At 39.0% G+C, this 15,290-nt stretch overlaps 1 protein-coding gene across 5 annotated transcripts in view; it reads left to right on the top strand.

Moving 5' to 3' along the window:
- Window positions 1-15,290, top strand: part of LOC132156990 (zinc finger MIZ domain-containing protein 1-like) — a 129,334-nt gene that overhangs the window by 80,271 nt on the left and 33,773 nt on the right. For all 5 annotated transcript variants that reach the window (XM_059566090.1, XM_059566092.1, XM_059566088.1 and 2 more), the window contains 2 exons: window positions 7,559-7,678; window positions 13,742-13,855. In XM_059566090.1, the coding sequence (XP_059422073.1) occupies window positions 7,610-7,678; window positions 13,742-13,855 (183 nt within the window). In that variant the 5' untranslated portion in view covers window positions 7,559-7,609. The remainder of the gene's footprint in view (window positions 1-7,558; window positions 7,679-13,741; window positions 13,856-15,290) is intronic.

Below are 15,290 nucleotides of genomic sequence, written 5' to 3'. Positions count from 1 at the left end.
ATCGTGATTTACACATACAGTGATTTGTTGCCATCTCGGGTTGGACGGGCAGAGCGCCACACAGACCCAGGGAGCTCTTATCTGAGATAGCTGGAGTTTTTCTCAGCCCTGGTCTTGCCCTGCGCAGTGAATCAGAGCTGAAGTGAGCAGACGCCGAGGAATGAGCGCAGAAGTGAGAGCCAGGTCACAAATGCCCCCCCCCCCCCCCCCCCCCCCAACGTATACATGGAATGATGGGACTGTACTAGGGTATCTGGTGACACATACCTGCCATTGTAGAGACCCCTGGCACCGTACTGCTGTTCAATATTTATAGACGCCTAATGCTCTCAAATATCAAATAGTTAAACAGCTGAGGACAGTTTCAAAACTGGCTGCCTGTTTTAGGAAGTGCACAAGCTGCAGGGATAGTTGCCTGTTTAAAAGAGTTCATTTTCTTCATCACTCTCTTTATATTGGGTAATTAATTGATTTTAAAGAGTGATGTCGTACTTGTTTCCTTGCAGTGAAGTTCAGGGTGTCTAAATGGCCACTGAGGAGGAAAATTTAGCGATAAACCACAGTAATACACAATAAAACAAATCCAAACTGACCCCAGATTAGTAGAAAAAGGTTATTGTGTGTTGGCATCATGCGGTGAGCTGATGAAAAATGGCTGTCACATCCCCAGCCTGGCGTCAGCAGCTCCCTTGTGAGAACTTCCCCTCAGGTGAGAAATTAAAGTGGATATTATCTGTGCAGCGGCCCAGCAGCAGATCAGTATGAGGCCAGGATCCATTTTGCTCCCTGCACACAGGAAACGCTGGGTTGACATTATTTTCAGGGCGGCCATACTCGCCCTCTGGTAGTGATGTGCTTTTCATTTAGCTACTCAAGGGCAAAGTCAAAACGTCTGAGGTCGTTCCACTTCTACAGAGGTGTAAAGAAATTGTGAAAAAATACAGCATGTGAAGAATCACTGTGTTTAATGTTTTCAGATGTGAGCATTCATGAGAATACCTGTGGTTGCTGAATTGTTAGTATTTTGTATAGGTAGGGCTAATATATATGTAGGAGATATATTGCATTGATGACAAAAAGTTCCATATTCATGTTGTTTATGATATTTTTCAGGTCATGCAACAGCTAGGTACGGTCCTCAAATTTAATTGACTGAGCAATGTTCCATTGGAATTTTATATGTTCCAAGAATTGTATAATTATTTTAAATAATTGTGTATAATTTTGACACACACACATATATATATATATATGTGTGTGTGTGTGTGTGTGTAACACACTAACAATAATAAACAATTATTTATATAAAACAAAATAAAGTAATAATTAAATACTTACCTTTTTGATATATTTTTAATGTATTGTTTATTTGTTTTGTTTGATTTGATTATACAATATTTATAGTTTATTGATGTTATTATTTATGTATATTTTACATGGCTTTTTATGTATTTTCACTTCCTTTGAAAGAAAATATATTGATATTGGTCAGTGACATCTGAACACGACAGTAAATAATTACATATAGTTATATGGAAATATATAATTTATCTGGTAGCAAAGCAAAAATACACATACTGTAACAAAAATTGCATCTAAATCGAAAGATATCAATGCAGCCCACTTCAACCATGAATACAAAATATTTAGAAATTTCAAGTAAATATTTTTGGCGACTAAATAATTATATTGTGTAAACTAAAAAGAGTTGTTAGCTTGTAGTTGTTAGTTTGTATCATTATTATTGCTATAATACAGCTGAATACATACGCTTTCCTTTGATGTATGGTTTGTAATGATAGGACAATAGGACAAAACTATTTAAATATCTGGAATCTGATCGTGCAAAAAATCTAAATACTGAGAAAATCACCTTTAAAAGTTGTACAAATGAAGTTCTTAGCAATGCATATTACTAATCAAAAATTAGGTTTTGATATAGTTGCAGTAGGAAATTCACAAAATATCTTTATGGAGCATGATTTTAATCATAAAAGAAAAATCGATGATTTTGACCCATACAGTGTTTTTTGGCTATTGCTAAAAATATGCCCCAGCGAATTAAGACTGGTTTTGTGATCCAGGGTCAAATTTTAAAAATAGACCATATTGGCTAGTGTCACAAATATAATGGCTGACCACTTATTAGAATAGTCTGTTAGTTGAGGGGAGTTTTTGGTGGGGGTGGTTTGTCTGTACATGTGCCCTCCCCTCTCCCATCAGCTCACAGATGGGCCACACCAACCTTCTGTTCCAGCAGGGATCCCAACAAATAATGAGAGAGAGAGAGAGAGAGGGAGAGGGAGACGGAGACGGAGACGGGTAGAGAAACAGGAACAGAAAGAGCAAATTAAAGCGAGCTGGAAGGATGGGGACTGTGATATTGTGGAGGATGAGGTGAGGTGAGAGTTGAAGGGACAGAAAAGCAGACTCGAGTCAGTAGCTAAGTGCCTTGTGACCAGAATGAAACAGAAAGCCTCAGGCAGATGTAAAGAGTAAAGAAGAAAAGGAGGGGGTTGCAGAAAGGGAGGGAGGAAAGCGGAAAGGGGGAGTCTGTTTGAGAGTTAGAGGAAGGTAGAGTGAGTGGAAGAAATAAATAGAGAGCGTGAGAGGAAGAGAGAGGAAGGGCGACGGTGGGGGAAGATGGTGAGCCGGTGCGGCCGTGTTGATTGGCTTGTATGAAAACACATGACTGCAGTGGGGAGCCTCTTGCTCAGGGTGAGTGGCTCTGCTTCAGACCAAACCACATTAGATGAAATGAATCCATTCTCCAGCCTGTTAAAGGAGCGCGCAGCCTGGGTTCCGGAGAGAAAGAGAGCGAGGGAGGAGGGGCACACTGAGTGGCAGGAGAGAATGGGGAGAAAGAGAGGGAAAAAAGGAGAGATGGGGGCAGGAGGAGGCCAGCACACACACATATGGTGCTAGAGAGACTGCTCAGGAGATTACCACACATTTTAGGTCAGGACAATAGAGAGCAGTGGAGAGCCTTTACGCTGCCTTTCTGGACTCACATAACAAATGCTGCCTTGTGCTGTCTGCAGGAGCCACTGTCCAGCTCACTGCTCCTCGCCACACACACACGCAAAATGGGTTCAGAGCACCAACAATATAGTTATTTGCTTGCTTGTCTTTCCCTGTTTGCATGTTTCTCACAGTTTTCGGGTTTTATCTACATATAAGGTTTTGGAGTTTGCTGAAAATTTATTGTTTATTGAGTTTATTTGTACTTTTGATATACAGTGGAAATTGAATTGAACTGAATTGAATTTCATGCAAAGCAATTCTCAAAAAGTTTTATAGGTTTTAAAAGTAAATGCTGTAAATCCGGTCTATAGAGAAAATAATAAAATATATTAACTAATAAAAAATGTACTTGATAATAATATGAAGTGTTTCTTTAGCAGAAACCCACCAGCATATTACAATGATTTCAGAAGGATAACTGAAAATGGAGTAATGGCTGCTGAAAATTCAGGAATACATTTTCAAATCTATTAAAATGGAAAACAATTGCTTTAAATTGTAACAAATATTTCACAAATTGTAACATTATTTCTGATCAAATAAATGTGGCCTTAGTGAGCTTAAGAAACACATAACATTTTTTTTTAAATCTAATCAACCCCAAACTTTTGATTGGTAGTCTAAGTGTCCAATAGTTAGTTGGTTGTGACTGAACTGATAAGACAGCAGAATGTGGCACCAAACGGGGATGCACTTGTTGTGGACCCTTGCCTCTTTGCCACTCAGCCGTGGTGGTCACACCGACAGGTGCTGAGACACTTCCCTATGTCTGGTCTTTAGTATGACTGCACTCTGATCAGCCAAGCTGAAAGTGAGTCCCAAAAGTTCCACCCACAGACCGCCCACAGTCCGTGCACTGACCGCCTGAGGCATTTTGTGCACCTGGCCGAGATGGCCAGTTCCGATCTGATTGGCTGGTGCCACGCAGCTTTCCTAAAGTCAAGAGTGCACCAGCCCACCTGGAAATGAACATGAGTTTTATGAGCTGTTTTCAATGAAGAACTAATAACTAAATTAGTCTGACAGATGAGAGACAGCAAATCTTTGGGAAATGTTAAAATATCTAATAGAAGGAGCTGAAGTGTATAGTCTTCCATATTTTTACTACAGAACCTAAAAGAAGATACTTTGAGGAAAGTTGTCAAATTTTGTTATCAACATTCTTCAAAATATGTTCTTTTGAGTTCTGCAAACAATATAAGGTTTAATTGTGACAATTTGCATTTGGGGTATTCTGTCTCTTTAATGACTTCAAGATCAGCTCTGATTGGTGATTTGACATCTCATTCAGACAGATCTTTCCTAAAAGTGGGCAGCTCTTGGCTAGATTGAGGTTGAAAAGATTGAATGCTGATTGAGTTGTGAAACGATTGTCCTGGCGAATGAGAAGTTTACGCCACATGAACGAGTCGAGTTGTTTTGAAAAGATCTCTTGGTCTGATCTGTGCATGAGCTGTAATTATGATCAGTCTTTTAAGCTTGGCATTTTTCTTTAATTGTGTTCCAGGCTGGTATCAGTCTCTCAATCCCTGTCCGTAACCCAAGAGAGCGACTGATGGTATTTATAGAGAGCTGCCTTTGAAAAGGGAGTCAAGCGTGAGTGGAAATGCAGAACTCGCTCATGCAGTGTGTGTCTGATTATGAAGAGATAATTCTCCCTGCACAAACTTAGTTCTCTCTTTCTCTCCTTCTCTCTCTCAGCCCTTTGTCTGACCCCACCTTTCATAAGATTAAACAACGGCCTTCCACTGTGTTTTTTATACTTCACTCCCTTGTTTTTGTTCTGACGATATGAATTATGTCTAGTCTTGTTCATCTCATATAATTTATCCTACTGTTTTTTGTAGTTTAAGTTCTATATATATATATTTTTTTTAATAAAAAAAAAAAAAAAAAAAAACCTGGATATCAACCTCATGTCATCTCATGTCATTTTTCTTTAAGGTGAGATGGTGTAAATTCCATAAAATACTGTGCTTTATGAAACAGATGTTGGTTCATTAAAAAATAATTAAGTGATTAGTGTGCGCAATATTTTTTATCAATATTTTTGTTATTCACACTTGTCAAATAATTTTTTGTAGCATGTTTTAAGAATAAGAGTGCAGTTTTGGAGATATGTTGAACTAAAGGCAAAATAAACACCACACACACACAGAAACACATACAAGATCATATTTTATTATTTATTCAGCTAATAAGAAACATAATGGGCATTTCATCTTAATAATTCTTATTTTATATAAAGAAATGTGATTTGAGTTAGATGGGTCCAAGAGCAGTTAAATACTGTGAAATTCTTCCAGCATGGCCAAGTGTCTGACTTTAAACTTTTCGTTTGGAATGACTCCATGGCCAGCTTGTGCTTCTCTTTGAATAATGAGAACAAGAGTTTGTTTTCATTGAGGTAGTTGGTGTGTTATATAACTGGTGTTTTTCCAGCCTTCATTGCCTGAGGGGTGAGAGACTGACAGAGAGAGAGAGAGAGAGGGGGATGCGTGATCAAGCTGCTTGATCAAGCTTTGGACGGCTCTTTGACGTCATAGATCAGGATGTTCAGCTGCTGCTGTAAAGATGTTTTCATGTCATCATCGCCCTCTTGAAGCCCATAGATTAGAGTTTGCACACCAAACAAAAGCCGTCTCACCAGGAGGAGGAGGAGGAGAGTGAGAGCACCCCCCCCCCCCCCACCCCCTCTCGTGCTCTCACTGCTGGTAGCTGGAGGTGAGAGTGACAGAGGGGTAAGGAGGGAAATGCTTAATCAATAGCCACAAGGTCAGACAGGCGAGCCTCTGGTTTGAGCGTTCCCTGTTAGTGGGTTGGAGCAGAGGATTTGTAGCGCTTGTAAAGGCTTAAAGAAACACTCAGCAGTTATTTGTGGTGGTGCTGGTGGTCAGGGTGGCAGGAGTGCAGTGTGTGAGAGAGAGAGAGACACCTGCTGGCCTTTGACGGTCACTGCAGCCACACAGACACGGATCCTGTCAGAGCATTTTGCCAAATTAGCATCGCATTTACCTAATGGCAGACACATGTATCTTGAGCGATTTTCATTATATAAAAAACATCAGCTCATGTTTTCTACATCCTTGTTGTTTCTAGTGCTGTGCTTTATAGTGTAAAAAAAATTATCCATATGCTATTGTTTTCCTGTGTGTGTGTATATATTTGTGCAGAAAAACTGTTTCATATACAGTATGACCTGTTTAGAGCGAATACATATTTTATTTTATTTTTATTTTTTTTCAAGCATGCACTTCAATTCAAACGTTTTTTAATTCAGCATTGTTGAGGATATGTTATTTTAAATACGTAATATTACTGTTTTACTGTACTATTTTTATCAAATAGGTGCAGCCCTAGTGAGAATAAGAGACTCTAAGAAAATATAATTTTTTATTCTTTGAAAAAAGAAAAATAATAAAAAAAGAACGTGGTAATAGGGTGAAAAAAGATATTTAAATATTAGTTTACAGAGAACAATATTTTCTTTTTGGGAGATTTTTTTTTATTTTTTTTTTTACTTAATACAAATACTGACAAATATATACATTTTTTGCAGTGTTTTCCATCTTTTGCACATTAGTTGGAGCTTTTTGAGCTAAAATGGGAGCTAGTCATGCTTTTGTATGAGTTTGAGTTTGTGAGTTTAGCACACTTCCATTATGCAGGTACCAGGCCTGTGTCGCTTCAGCCGTGACTTACATGTTTAAACATTTTATGCAAGCTTAAGAAAGCACTCTTAATACCTGTCCCGACATCACTTCTGCTTTAACATATATAGGGCACTATCTAACCCTCCTGAGAGCCAGAGACGCTCCCCATCCTGTCACACACACAGCCAAAGTATTTGAAAAGAGTTTTATCAGACCGCTGCAGTGAATGGTGGGGGAATTTCGCTGTCTGTCTGCCTGTATTATTATTATTTATTTTTTCACATTTGTGCCTTGGAATTTTAAGAGTGATGGCGGTGAAGTGGCCAGATGAGAGATGAAGTCTCGACGCTCCCTTTCCTCACCAATTAATCCTTCCACATGTCGGCTCAGTGAGTTACAGCGCTGGCCATGGGGCCTTGTTTATTTGCCAGCGAACGCAACTGTAAATCAGACTGCAGCGGCTAAATTGATAACCTTGAATGTAAGGTCTGATACCTTTAACAGCGTGTAATAGGCACACTGATGGGGTTCAGGCATTTGCAGAGGTCTGATTGGAGTGTAATTGGTCACAGTTCCTCCTTTTCAGCACACACACACTTTTTCTGCTCCATCCTTACGGAGTTGTGCTGTTTATTGTTTTTGAAGATCACAGTTGTACTTGTAAGAAACTGAGAGGAGTGCCAAAGTTACACTGGAGCGACTTTGTCAACATGAAAGATGGATGGGACGGCTGCTCCTCACCCACTACTGAAATGTCATCTGAGTGCTCAGTGTCTTTCAGGGCCTCGTTGAGCGTGCGAGGAGATCACAGATTTGCGCTGAAGTGCTTTCCCGTTTTTCTCTCAGCCTGACACACTCCTCTTTGTCTGTCCATTTTTCAGAGACAAGAACTTTAATGGCTTCCAGGTAGAGAGAAAGAGGCAGCAGTCAAGATGAATTCGATTCCTTCGATGGACAGGCACATACAGCAGACCAATGACAGGCTGCTGTGCATCAAACAGGTGAGGAGAAAAAAGAACCACAGTGACAAATGACCGTCCGTCCGTCTGTCTGTCTGTCTGTCTGTCTGTTCATTGTTCCAGGGTCTCCTACTGCCTCTCTGATGGCGATCTGTAGTTTTCCATTAGCTTGGCTCATAACAGGTTGCCGAATATTGTTGGAGTCTGAACCCTGTTGTCCTCCTCGGCTGTTTTCCAAGCATCCCCTATCTTCCGGCGCTTGTTTTTGTGTTCACAGGCACACTACTTAGCTGTCCAAATGCAGATGTGCCATAGGCTTCTTTTACTTTTAAATTGAACTAATTATGCTACTGTTTAAAAGTTTGGGCACCGTAATGTTTTTTTAAAAGGAAATTAATAGTTTTAGAACTTTGTTCATCATAGAATCCTGAAAAAGCTTTATTAGGAGTTTCACAAAATGGAAAGCAGCACAGCTGTATTCAGCATATACATTTCTCTAATATTTCTTAATAAATAGAAATAATGATAAATAATACTACTGAGCACCAAGTCATCATTAGAATGATTTCTGAAGGATAATGTGACACTGAAGACTAATAATGGCTGCTAAAAATTCAGCTTTGTCATTTCAGTAAATAAAATGGAAAAGATTATAATGATATTTATTGATAACCATATTACTGTTTTACTTTATTTCTTTTTTTAAGAAATGCAGGCTTTGTGACATTTCTTTCCAAAACATGAGGAAGTCTTACCAACACTAAATCTTGAATAGTAGAGTATAATGACTACAGGCTAACTCAAAACCTAACCCTGTACCTAAATTTAAGACTTTTTACATTTTCCCCTTTTGATTTGTCAGATCAACTCACTGCTGAGTCACAGACTCATGTTTTTATACAGTGTTTCTAAACCATACGAGTGGGTATCAGTGCATTTAAAGCAAAGATTTGATTGATTTAAGAGCACTTCAGTTTGTGAAAACCACTTCAAATGTCCTCTTGTTTTAATATATCAAAGAGGACAATTGAAAAAGTAAAAAAATGACAACTATTGCCAGACTTTCACACAAGTAGGTATGACCCAAGGCTATGTCTTTTGAATCTAGACTTGAATAATTGCAGTGTGCTGTGTAGGTGTGACATTTTGCATCTCTCGACAGATTTATGGAAATACTTGGCATGCCAACTTCTAGATTACAGACAGTTCAGCATTTTTCATGTCCACACAGATTTCCGCTAAGCTTTGCTGTCTCTGCATCAATTAAGCAAGTCTTAGCACTAATAAGATCATGTCTACAGCATGTAAGAATTCTTTGAATTTCTGAGCCTATTTAATTGGTTACAAATGACACTGTTTTGCATTGCAGATTGAGTCTGATTAACGCTTAAGACAAAACACAATCGATTTCTGCTCATTAATCATATTGATATGGCACATTTAGTGTGGTGAGAGTCATCAGTTTAGCTGCCAGGACTTTTGTCCCAGTGAGCTCAATTTAAGCAGAGACAGTATTTAAATTTAAAAGTAAGCTTTATCATGTTATATCCACATAATATTTTAGTCCGTTTTTTTTTTTGCAGCAACAACAGTAATAATGTTTTGCACAGAACACAGTAGACAATTTAAAACTTCAGTATTGAAATGACCTCTAGTTTATACAGTATGGAAATGCCAGTACCTTGACAATTTTGAATTCTCTTGTTTGTGACATCAGTATGTCAAAAACCTGATACTCTTTCAATCTAATATGGGTGTTTCCTTTCCTCTCTGTCCCATTTCCCTCTTTTCATCATTCTGTCATCCTGTCACTCAATCATGCGCCTGCCTGTCATACAATCGATTCTTCCCCTCAACTTTACTCAGTTGGTTATAATGACAGTAGTGTAATCTCATGACTTACACCCACATGAAGCCATCAGCATGTTGTGATTGTAATGTCGATCAAATGGACCATTTTCTCTCTTGACTTCTTTGAATTTTTTTCTATCCTCATACTGCCAGACTCTTGCTCTGCCATATGACTTTCATTTACAGAGCCCTTCCTACAGACTTCCTCTGTTTTCCCATCGCGGGCTTCCTCACCAGCAGTTAAAGCCCGCACGCTGAGCAGTCGGCAGCCAATAGCTGTCAATCACACAAAATGAGATCCTCTTCTGTCTGAGAGGAGCAGACTGACATCACAATCAACTCGAGTCGAAGTGGTGCATTGAACCGAATCACAGGTTCACCCAGATCAGTTTTTCCTACACATTTTTGTTCATTTTAACTGTATATTCAACAAAACAATTCAGTGTAGCAATATTAAGAACATTAAGTAAAATTGTGGCGTCTGAACTTAGTGTCCCCATTTTCTTTTTCCTATTTGTTGAGCTTCAATTTATTCTGCCAAGTAAAACTAAAACTCTCATCATTCACAGTGTTTACCTTTGAACGCATGATAAACGTTCGGATGATCAGAGCAATTCTCTTGGCTCATTCTCCATCAAGAACATGAGGAGGAATTTAATGATTAGAAATAATAAGTGAAACATGGCACAGCGACTCAGTTTAATTAGACAGTCTTTCTTTTCTTTTTTTCTCCGTAAGAAGAAATTATCATTCACATGGAACATGAATACAAATTTGCTGAAGAGTATTCTGAGACTGGAGGAGGCAGTTACTCATGGTCCATGTCCCGTGTAGGACTGATGAAATGAGCTCGTGCTCAGGGATTTCCTGTGACAGATTAGCTGATGAGAGAAATTGGTTTTAAGATTTCAAGATCCTGACCTTCTTTTTTTGGTCTTTTGTCTGAGAGAAGTATTGAATGCAGCTTGAATAATTGGAAGATTCCTTTCCATAAAATTTCCTAATTTGAGTTTTATTTTCTTAATTTAGTAATTAAAAATACAGTCAATTTAGTCACATTCTATACTTTTTATCATTTTTTTATACTATTGATCATGTTTCCTGCACCAGATACAATAATATATTTTTATAAAATAATTTAAAATTATATAAATGTTATAAATATGCATTTATATAAAATAGGCCTAGAAATACATAATCCTAACATATTCAAGTTTTTCCATGTATATGTGTGTGTGTGTGGATATTCTTATGGTTGTGACATATGATACATTTTATGCAGTTTAGTTCCTAAAACTGGACTGGGAGGACATCAAAAAACAAGGAGCAAGAAAATCATATTTTCCATTATCATTGACTGTAATACAGTAAAATTGTAGTATAGATGATCAGAAGTGTAGATGTCCAGGCCTGGTCAAGCAACATGACTTTAATGCCTCTGGAGTGACTGATCACATCACACAGAGCTGCCCTGAGGTGGAGAGGTCCTGTTTGGACACCACATGCTTAGCAGGGGAAAGGTGGAGTGCTGAGATTTGGCTGCTGTTGCCTTAACACCTGTGTTGCGATCCTGCCAAAAACCCTTCACTGCTGACACACGGCTGCGAGTGCCCACCATCACAACAGCGAGCTTTCCATCCCCTCCTCTCTTTCCTGATAATCGTGTGGTAAGAGCCAGATACCAGAATGTCTGCTTAAACAAAGAATTGCCTCCCTCAAAATGGAGATTCTTTTCCACCAGCTTTTTGCGGTGAGAGGGAGAACATTTTCTACCCGCATATCCCTTATGCTATGCAGGATTTACTCAGCGGGGTTCTGCGGCACTAGACATTGGCTCTTTGTCAGATGAGCTCTTTGTCAACACACACACACCAAATTCGCTCATTCAAATGGCGACCTCTGCCGCCCTCGGAAGACAATGCCGCTTCCTCGCTGTGAGCTGGGGAAGAGGAGGTGTCCGTCGGAGTATAATGGTCTTCAAAGTGCACAGTCTCCTCCTCAGAGTGGCCAAACAGCGCCGGAGCATTAAACGTGCAAACGCTCTGAAGAGGGTGTACAGATTGCTCGTTTGTTTAAATTTCTTGTCATGTCTTGTGCGCCACCGGTCGCTAGAGAGTTTGGGTGGGGGGAGGGCGGTCCTGAGGGGAGGATAAACAACCTCGCGGCTCAATAAATAAAAAAAAAAATCATAGGGAAAAGAGAATAAGCCTCTTCTCATTCAATTCTGCCACAAAGCCCCCCCTCTTGTGCTCGCCTTATTGGCTGGCTCTGCTTGACTATTGCTTTCAGACGTGCAGATCTATTACATCTTAGTGGACAAAAGATGATGAAGAGTCTGGATTAGGACGCACTGCGGTGTATGAGGAGGCCTTGAAGCACACTGAGCTCTTTGTCAAGAGGGTGGATCTGTCCCAGAATGCACAGCTGCGTTCAGACCAGGAGGCCTTGGGTTACCGGCTGGGTTCTTGCAGAGCTGTGCAGATGCACCAAGTCAAAGGGCAGGAGGAGTTGGAGCACTCGGCTGACTGAAAACAATATCAACTTTAAGATCAAAATACCACCCCTTGTTGAATACTGGTTGTCAATATGCCATAAAATGTATAAGAAATATGGTATATGATTCAGAAAAGAGCAGAATCGGTTGACTGATTAGTTATTTTGGTCCACATCCTCTAAAAAGTTGTTTTTTGTTTACACTTTTTTAAAATACTTTTTAATAAAATATATATAAAATAAAAAAAGAATAAGAAATAACATACTGCTGCAAAGTTCTCCACGAAATAAAATACTCTCAGTCTCAGTTATTTATAATGAAAAATATAAATAACTATGATTACAGTGCAGCATTACCAATCCCAGCTTGAAGGCCTGCTCATATTTATATAATATTTATATAATATATATATATAAGTTTTCCAAAGTGTAAAGTGCAGCATCAACAGTTTTTAGACCTGCTCAGATTTCGTTATTGCGTTGGACCGATCGGAATTAAGAGCAAAGGTCTGTTTAAATGCCGATGGGAGCTTTGTTTGAATTACAATCGTTTTTTTCCTAGTTGTAGTGATATTCACACTCGCGTGATGCCTTTTGAAAACAATAGGCCGGTGACACACTGGCATATTGCACCTGTCAAACATAGTTTATTTTGCCGTCAATACTGTTGACGGTGTCCTTTATCAGTAGGCTTTATATTTATGCTCAACATGAAGTATAGATCACGCCGCGTCAGGCACGATTCTGGTGTGTAAAGACACAGAAAACGCGAAGCAGCCGTCACGCAACTGACACGGAGCAGAAACGCACGCTCACGCCACGCAGCCAGTGTGTCACCGGCCTTAGAATCAGCTGCAGGGCGGGATTTGCACTGAACGCGGAGACTTCCGCCACTTAATATGTTCGTTTGGAAACACGAAAATGTACCTATGTTCCCCACACAAAATATTGCATTCGGTCATTCGGTACACACGTGCACCGTACCGAAAGCCCTGTACCGAAACGGTCCGGTACGAATACACGTACCGTTACACCCCTAATATATATATATATATATATATATATATATATATATATATATATATATATATATATATATATATATATATATATATATATATAATTCGTTAAATATTTTTCAGCAGGTTTTCAAGTGCTTCTGTCTTAAAGAAATATGAAATATTCTAGAATAGAATAAAGTCTAAATTATTAAAAACAATGTACATAAATTTTGACCTGTTCCTCAGTATGTAATTAAGAACACAAACATTTCAGTTTTTAAATGCAGTTTAAATATGAATATATGAATAAAGTAATAGTTGTAAAATTATGATGTTCAATTTTATTTTATTAAATATCAAGTTATATATCAAAAATGAATTTCCTGTATGATCTTTCTTCTGTGGAACTTAAAAGAAAATATTTTACAATTTTGGACAATTTCTTTTAAGAGATTTTTTCCATTTTTTATTTAAGTTTTCTAAATCATCACTTAGTGGGATTATTTTTTTAGGTTGATAAACGCACTTATCTTGAATCCCTGTATGTGAAGTTTTAGTATGATTAGAGTATTATGATTTTTATGTGATATTTATGTGATAACATCTCATGTTGAAGTAATATGGTCATGTTTTCACAACAGTGTTGAATATTGAATATTTTCAGTGTTTATTTTTATTCCAAAAAAAATAAGTTTTTAAATATTGATTTACCCTCTAGATTTTAATGTTGTAATATTTGTGATGTCTTCTGTTCGAACAGCACTTACAGAATCCGGCCAATTTCCAGACAGCGGCGACGGAGCTACTGGACTGGTGTGGAGACCCACGAGCCTTCCAGCGGCCATTTGAGCAAAGCCTTATGGGATGCTTGACGGTAAGACAGCAGCTGCTGAAGTCTTGTCCTCATGTCAGGGGCCGGTGACGAAGGTTAAAGCAACAGTCACGCTTCACGTGTCCCTCTGCCCACCCACTGATCTCTCTCTCTGTTTCTTTTCTTCCCTCCTGTAACCTCTGCCTGAAACTAGTGTTTAAGTTTTTTTTAGGATTAAAAAATACCTTCTCCTATCTCACCATGCAGAATCAGGTCTAATTAAACCATTAGTAAGCTGAACTTTTCACATTTAGTTCTGTTTATTGGTGCTAGTGGTGCGGAACATACAGTAGGACACTCGCCCCTCATTCTCCATGACAGTCATTGATTATGGCATATTGCCAGCGTTTAGAACCTTCAGTCTGATTCAGGTCTCCAGTCCAGGTGCTTTTCGTGGGCATACAGACATTTCCCATTGATTTCCACTGGACTTATTTTATCCCCACTCCCACTCTGTGATCTGAATTCCTCATATATTGATTTACTAGGAGGCTCTCAGAATATGCTTGTTCTAGCCAGACTTGCATCAGTTGTCTTTGCTGAGATTTATTCATTTTTTTCTTAAAAAATTGGCACATTTCCAGATCAGTGCTTCTCAACCGGGGGCCACAGTAAGCCTTCAAATAATTGTATTTATTAGACTTAATTAAAAAGCTAAACATTAGACTGATATCATATTTTTGAAGCACCAGAGGTAAATATACAGTAAGCTTAGATACGAGGACCTCCAAATATCGTCTTTCAAGTTTGTAAAACGCTGTCCTGAGATTTCTATGCCATGTTGCAGTATAAATAGTGTAAGAAATGTGGTTACACAGAAAAGTGCACTTTAAATACCCAAATAATGCACTTAATTGAGCAAAAATAAAAAAGTGTGGGATGTCTTCATGCACTCTGTTGCAGCTTTCTACTGTCTTTGAGATGAATGGGAATGTTAACGGACAGCTTTCTCCAGGTATTCCAGACAACCTTGGTGCTGCTGCTGCACCGCTCTGACAGCCTGAGTTTGGTTCAGCCTCTCTCTCTGGAGTTGGTGTCATGTGTGTACATGACAGTGTGTCCCTAGACACCGTCTTCACACCACACGCGTTCACTACAAAAGGATTCACAGTATGTTTGTGCCCTGTATATTCTAATTAATTTGTCTGATGCATTGCGGGTCCCTCAGAGAGCAGCGGAGAGGTTCTTCTCCCCACAGGTGAGGATGGTGGAGAGATGAAAGAACTGGGGAGATAAGAATGTTGGCTGACAGATGTGGACATGTCTTACACATTTCCCCTCAGGCAGCAGGTAGCTCTCTGCTCTCTGCAGACCTGCATATGGAGCTGATCTTCCATTGTCTCCCAGTTGCGCAATATCAGCACTCAGCCAAATGATAAATGACATCTCCAAACTGTCAGTAGCTTTAGTGATGACAACTTTCTCTGCTGTCCCACTG

The sequence above is a fragment of the Carassius carassius genome, chromosome 14 (assembly GCF_963082965.1).
Source record: "Carassius carassius chromosome 14, fCarCar2.1, whole genome shotgun sequence".
NCBI classification, from domain to species: Eukaryota; Metazoa; Chordata; class Actinopteri; order Cypriniformes; family Cyprinidae; genus Carassius; species Carassius carassius.
Note: the sequence above shows the minus strand (reverse complement) of the source record. Positions and strands in the feature narration are given on the sequence as shown.